The sequence below is a fragment of the Penaeus japonicus genome, unplaced genomic scaffold, assembly GCF_977035675.1.
Source record: "Penaeus japonicus unplaced genomic scaffold, GWHDUDI00000001_assembly GWHDUDI00000003, whole genome shotgun sequence".
In the NCBI taxonomy this organism is placed as follows: domain Eukaryota; kingdom Metazoa; phylum Arthropoda; class Malacostraca; order Decapoda; family Penaeidae; genus Penaeus; species Penaeus japonicus.
The window spans coordinates 37145250-37152749 of NW_028234405.1; the positions used below are offsets into that span (position 1 = coordinate 37145250).

At 34.3% G+C, this 7500-nt stretch overlaps 1 protein-coding gene across 1 annotated transcript in view; it reads left to right on the plus strand.

Annotated features, from left to right (window-relative positions):
• The window catches only part of LOC122251188 (uncharacterized), a 21113-nt gene extending 14230 nt beyond the window's left edge, over window positions 1–6883 (plus strand). The window contains exons 5-9 of the mRNA XM_043012904.2: window positions 993–1102; window positions 1642–1787; window positions 2252–2492; window positions 4106–4222; window positions 5514–6883. Coding sequence (XP_042868838.2) covers window positions 993–1102; window positions 1642–1787; window positions 2252–2492; window positions 4106–4222; window positions 5514–5631 — 732 coding nt within the window. The 3' untranslated portion in view covers window positions 5632–6883. The remainder of the gene's footprint in view (window positions 1–992; window positions 1103–1641; window positions 1788–2251; window positions 2493–4105; window positions 4223–5513) is intronic.
• Window positions 6884–7500: the final 617 nt, after the last annotated feature.

Genomic DNA, 7500 nt, shown 5'->3' on the forward strand with positions numbered 1-7500 from the left:
TTCCGGAAAAAAATATGCCATAAACATGGACACATGGACAATATAAAGTACATGTGAAGTAGAAATAGATAAAATGTTGAAACCACAAGTGTATGCTCAATTGCCTGACGACATGTTCTTTTAATTTTACTTTTGAGATCACGGATATGCATATTTCTTGCTCCCTATTTTCGAGTTATTCTGTTTTTTTAGACTCCTGTTATACTACCTATTGTTTGTGTACGTAAAAGCTAATGTGGATAATTTTCTTGTATGATCTTGCGGATTAGTATACTTGTCATAATTGTACTTTTGTTGGACTTTAGTTTGTTTACGTGTGGATTGCTAATCTTGCAGCGAAGTTTTGTAGTTTTGTGTTTTTTGTATATTTCTTTTACTAATTGAATCCATATATTTTGACAATAATTAATAATACCGAGATTTTATCCTTTATGTGATATAAGTATATCAAAGTGCCCAAAGACCATGTACCTGTCTATGAGTACTCTTAGATTTTTAACTGAGGTGCTTGATTTACTGTAATAACTCTCGAATTCTATAATTGTATACGTAGGGAAACAATTGTAAAGAGGAAAGAAAGTACGTAGAAAGGAAAGGAGGGAAGGGGGAAGGGAAAGAGGGAGAGAGGAAGAGAGGAAAAGAGGAGAGGAGAGAGGAAAAGAGGAGAGAGGTAAAGAGAAAGTGAGAGAGGGGAAGATGGAGTGAAAGAGGGAAGGAGAGAGGGAGAGAGGGAAGGAGGGACGGAAAGGGGGAGGGAGGGAGGGAGAGGGGAAAGGAGGATCGGAGAAAGAGAGAGAGACAGACAGACAGAGAAGGAAAAACACTTCTTAGCAAACGGTAAAGAGAAAGATGAGTATGAAAAGGGATCTCTTCCCCGTTCACACTCATCGTTCTTGAAGACATGACAAAAAGATCGAAAAGAAAACAGCATATCATAAGCAGAGACCTCTAGCCGTGCTTGTGAACCTCACGAAGTCGTCCTCTACTTCCAGGTGATTGACATCGAGGCCGAGTTGACGACCAACCACAAGGGCTACATGGAGCTCAAACTCTGCCCTCACAACGACCCGAAGGCTATCATCACTCAAGCATGCCTCGACGAGTGAGTCTTTTTCATCAATTTATGTTCCATTCGCCTTCAAGAGGACTATTTCGGTTTATTCTTATTGCATCGTAAAGGCATTGATATGAGGCTTTTTTTAACGTAAGAATGATAGAACTAGACTATGAACGATGGGATGTGTAGCACGGGTCTTGTATCATTATTGACGAATCAATAACCAACAGGACGTTTTATTTCTCTGTACTTTCGCTTGGAGTTTGAAAAAAAGAAGAGACAATTATGTATGAAGACAAATTATGATCGAAATGTATATACATATCATTACAGAATTGGTATTGGCATTACTAACAGCAAGGAATTTCCTTTCACTATATTGGAGGGGGAAATTGATTAATAAAACACACACTCAGATACATTTGATTCGACAGCAGCTACATTCATGAATTAATTTGTTAACAGAACAGAAGAACATATTCCTTTTTTTCTTGCGACATTAAGCAACATTATAGGGGCGTCAAGGTTAAATCATAGCTGATTCCGTCGTTCGTATTGTTATTGACGTATCACCTCGTCTTCAGGTTCCCTCTTATGATCGAAGGGACTAAGGAATCCCGGTGGGTCATCCCCGAAGACAGCAAGAAGACCGAGATCTTCAGGTGGAAGGTCCAGCTCCCCGAGGGCATCACCTGCACCAACTGCGTCATTCAGTGGAAGTATTTCGCAGGTTAGTTCGCCCATTACATTTCCCAGATAAGTGGTAATGAATAGATGAATCTTTCTCTTGAGATTGATAGTTATGCCGTTCGAGTGCTATTTACGATCGGTGCGTAGGATCAGAAGGTACTTATCATTGGTATGATGTTTGAGGTTTATAATCCATGTCATTCACTCTTTTAATCGATTTTTTTCCCCTGGAGATTTCTTAGAAAAATCCTTGTGATATAATCCTCATCCCCATTTTTAGTATCATGATCGTTGTCATTATCATTATCCTCCTCATCTTGATCCATATGACATTATATGAATTTTATTCTTGATTACTACAAAGAAAAGAATTTGATGACATACATCAAGTTTGCAGGATATCTTCCTTTTCTTCCTGGACTACCTAAAAAAAAAGATCTCGCTGCCCTACTCTATTCATCATCCATATCACAACCAAAATAAACCTCCCCCGATCCTCCGCAGGAAACACGTGGGGCACCAACACCCAGGGCGAGACAGGACAAGGCAAGGGGCCGCAGGAAACATTCGTCAACTGCGCCGACGTCACCATCAACACGCAAACGGGCGGCTTTGCAGGATACCCGCCGGAGAGCAACCAGATTGACAACCCTTGGGCCCTTTACTACCGGGATGAGTTCCCTGGCATACCCAAGATTGCAAATGCAACCACGAAGAATGGCCAACTCATCCCCCTTGTTGTCAGGTAGACTGGAGGTCACTCTGGGGGTCGAGGGGAGAGCGGAGAGAGGTTTTGCCCGGCGGAATGGGACCGGGATTCGCTCAGGGGAGAGGTGGAATGTAGATGATTGGGTGTGGAAATCACTGATAGGTTTTGGAATGAATGACGACGGGATGCTGGGGGTTTACGAAATGCTACCTGGATATTCATGATGCTGTGCAGACTTTTAAGGAATGTTTATTTTCATGAATACGCATAAACACAACATAGCCACCCACATACATAAACATACTCACAAATATTTATATGTATAAGTATATATATATATATATATATATATATGTATATATATATGTATATATATAAATATATATATGTATATTATATTATATATATAATATATATATGTATATATATATATATATATATATATATATATATAATTATATATGTATATATATATATATATATATATATATATATATATATATATATATATATATATATATATTATATATATATATATAATATATATTTTATTTTTTTTTTTTTTTTTTATTTATTATTTTTTATATATTATATATATATATATATATATTTTATTATATATATATATATATATATATATATATATATATATATATAAATAAATATATGTGTATGTGTGTGTGTGTGTGTGTGCGTGTGTGTATGTGTTTATAGTTGTGTGTGTGGTTGTGTTTTCCTATGTTTATGTTGTGCTGTGTTTGTATATAGATATATAGATAAACATTCACACAGATGAATCAAGAGCTATACTGTACTGAAGCTGCAAGCAGTGTGGCTGATGAATAAGCAAATGGGTAGATGGACAAGTGATAGATATATAGATATAAGTCTAGATAGAAAGAAATTCGAATAGAGAGGTAACTAATATTACCTGCCAAAAGATTTCCCAAACATTAGTCTTAAAAATTACATACAATATGAATTAAAATGAGACCCAAAAATATAAATCATGCCGTATGATAGATATAGATATTGATATTATGATATATATATATGTTATCATAATATATGACATCATAAAATATAAATTATCATAATGTATGATATCATGAAATATATGATATCATAATATATATTATCATAAGATATATGTTATCATAATAACAACATCAATATGGATATAATTTAGAGAAATCAAAGTAAGAAAAAGTAATTATTTTAAAGAATTAAGTCCCCTGAGGTTAAGATATTAAGATATTCATATGGTTTTGTTCTTAAAGAAGGGCATTTCCGTTCCCATTTCTAATTTGATGTGTATTGGTTTCACAGTAGAATTTTTAATGCGTTTCATAATGGGGGTATTGTTTATGTGTGAGTGCGTTTGTTTGTGTTTATGTATGTGTGTGTGTGTTTATGTGTATGTGTGCATGTTTGTGTGTATGTGTGTGTATGTGTGTTGTGTTTATGTGTTTGTGTGTGTGTGTCTTGTGTTTATGTGTTTGTGTGTGTGTGTGTGTGTGAATGTGAATGTATTTGAGTATATCTACATGTAATTACGCAATGTATGCCTACAATCTTATCCCATCATTTATACATCATCACGATATAATCCCCATATCGTTATACACACCACAAAACCGTCCTTCCAGGTCCCAACGCTGCGTTCCAGTCAACGAGTTCTCGAGAGTGGAGGGCATGGAAGACTGGTGCAGGGAGAACTGCCTCAAGTACCCACCCAACTGCCATCCTCAAGTCTGCAAATGCTTGTAAGTTGATGGAGAGAAGGTAGTCGAGTGGATGAGCTTTCTCTTTATTCAAGGCCCTGTGCTCTTGTTTGTGTCTCTGTCTTTTGGTTTGTTTGTATGTCTTTTTGTTTCTGTTTGTCGGTATCTGTCTCTTTTAATCTCTCTGGCTGTCTGTCTGTCTGTCTGTCTCTCTCTCTTTCTGTCTCTCTCTCTCTCTCTCTCTCTCTCTCTCTCTCTCTCTCTCTCTCTCTCTCTCTCTCTCTATATATATATATATATATATATACATATATATATAAACACATACATACATATATATATACATATATATATATATATATATATATATATATATATATATATATATATATATAAACACATACATACATACATACATACATATATATATATACATTTACACACACACACACACTAACATTCATAGAGCTAGATATATATATATATTTTTTTTTCTTCATAAGGTTAAATATAGATATACTGGTGTCATTGACAAACAATATGATCAGAATCATAAAAATCAACAATGAAAAAGACAGCCAGCTTAACTTATTCCTATTTTTCATTATATACATAACGACCAAGTAATATCTGCATCAGTATTTCCTAACCTTCTATCATATTTCCTTTCATTTCTCTGCTTAGGAAACACTTTTGTGTCGTTTGACATGCTGACTCAATCGATTTGTCCTGTGGTTCTTGAAATTCGAAATCACTTCTATGATTTCGTAGCAATTCGCTTTGTCTACTAGTATTTTTCATATTTTTGTAAGAAATCATTTTTTTCTAAATGAAAATCCTATTTATTATCCAGTGCAATAGGTTAACGGATGCGGGTTTTCTTCCTGGCAAGTTTGTTGATAATGTCAACAGTGATAAAACAGAAAATGTATTGTTTTGTTAAAAGTTACGAATACCTTTTTAGTGTTTATTGGTGTGGACTATCAAAGCAATGATCATTTCATTATAGATTTTTTATTTTCTAAATGTTCATGTTCTGATTAATCTTTCTAAAGTATATTGCTTAATCTTTCTAAAGTATATTGCTTAATCTTTCTAAAGTATATTGCTTAATCTTTCTAAAGTATATTGCTTAATCTTTCTAAAGTAAAGATGCTGATAATGACATTAATTTCACCAATATCACTGAAAATCCTTAATTTAAATAAACAGCTAAATAATAAATGCAATACATCTTTGAAATACAGCCCAGCAGTAACGCCAATTAGCAACAGAAAATCCCGCTAAACATTTCACTCACGCATGCCTCTCTTCTTTTGTTTCCCACAAACAGAATTCAGTGCGAAGCCATCGGGGACTTTGCCAAGGAGAAAGATGCCGACATTTTCTGCCATCAAAACTGCCTCAAACTCGATTCCTATTGCCCCAAGGATAAATGCAGGTGTTACTAGATCTGCTTATGGGAAGGAAAACATAAAATGGCGGACGAGACGGCTTGAAGACGGTTACACGTGTTCATACCATAAACAAAATAAATGTTCGCCTGTTGTTTTATGAGCGAGGTTGTGATCTTTGTGACCTTGAGTGAAATGACCTTTCGTTTTTCATCTGTGGATTGCTATTAGATTACGACTATATTTATGTGTTTGCTTTATTTATTATTGTTATGATTACTACTACTGCTACTATTATTGTTGTTGTTGTCTTGTTGCTGTTACAATTATCATTGTTATTTATACTACTACTATTATTGTTATTGTTTTTGTGTTGTTATTATTACATTACTATTACAATTATTACTACTACAATTATCGTTATTCTATTATAATTACTCTTATTATTATGATAGTGACGGTGATAATAATGATGAAGATTATGATTATTATTATCATCCTTATCATCATTACTGTTATTGTGATTATCATCATTATCATTTGTCATCATTATTAGCATTATTATTGTCTTTGATGTATAGTGTTCAGGGAATATGATTTTTTTCTTGCACAAGATATTTTTTTTTATTATTTTTAGTATGTTGGGTCAGTATGGTACTTGTTACTACGTACGAATCAGGGTTCAGTATCAATAGTATTAGACAAATGCATTCCTTAAACCACACACACGAGAATGCATTGGCAACCTCGTTCCTATATGATGGCATAGCACAAGGCTTGATATAGTGTTGATGCACCATAAGTGATGCATAACCTTAATAGGCACAGAACGTTGAATAGGCAGGTGTTATAGGCACGTGTATCAACGTTATTTTGTAACGTGTTATTTAATGTAAGGTTTTCTAAGAAATGTATTAATATTGATTAAACACTTGAATAATCAGGTGTCTTAAGTACATGTATTAATAGTTATCTTAATCAGGTTTATTAACTGAGATATGTGTTGAAAAACAACAACATACGAGGGAACATATGCATTTCTAATACAATCAGATTCATTTATAGGAATTTCATCAGCAATGTTTGTTTCTTCCTCTCAAAAATTAAAATAATTGAAAGTAAAAAATGAGTGTGACAAGTAAAATAATTGATAAATAAGCCAATTGTAAAATGAACGTGTCTCTTAAACATGATCCTATCTTTGTTATGGTTACTCCAGTTGCTTGACATCCCTCAAAGTTTTGTCTGTATTTATGATTAATGACTGTCTAATTTATTATACTTATTTGAATAAATTTCAAAATAATAACTCTTTTTTTATTTTTCAAGAATGCCAGCAGAGAAATGTCCCTGCTTACTGTATGAGAGTTTTCATTGACCGTGTATTTATATGAAGTATCACTATGAATTTATATGAAGTATTTATATGAAGTATTAACTATGAAATATCACTTAATCTGTATATTTGAATGGGAAATCAGTGGAGAGAAAAAATGACTCAGAATAGTGGACGACTTTCTCAAACATACAACCATAAATGCATATATACAAACAGAGACACACGAACACGCGCGCGTTTGTGTTTGTGTGTTTGGCAGAAATAAAACTCACAATACACAAAATAAGTTTATTAAAACATGAGACAACAATTTCGAAATCCTCATAAATTTCATCTATAGGTGTGAGGAAGAAGAGGAAAGGAAGGTAGTACATAGGGAGAAAGCAGCGAGGTCCAAGAAGGACAGCTAGGTGCGGAAGGCAGGTCATGTCGGGTCGTAGAGTCAGCCGTACTGTGGCATAAGGTGGCTATCTGAGAATGTGAGAAGCAAGAAGACTGTCTGCAGGAGAATAAAAACACTTAACTGCTGCAGGCTGACCTTTCGCCAGGTGAACACTCTCCGTCACACCCTGGTCCACCACACCTGC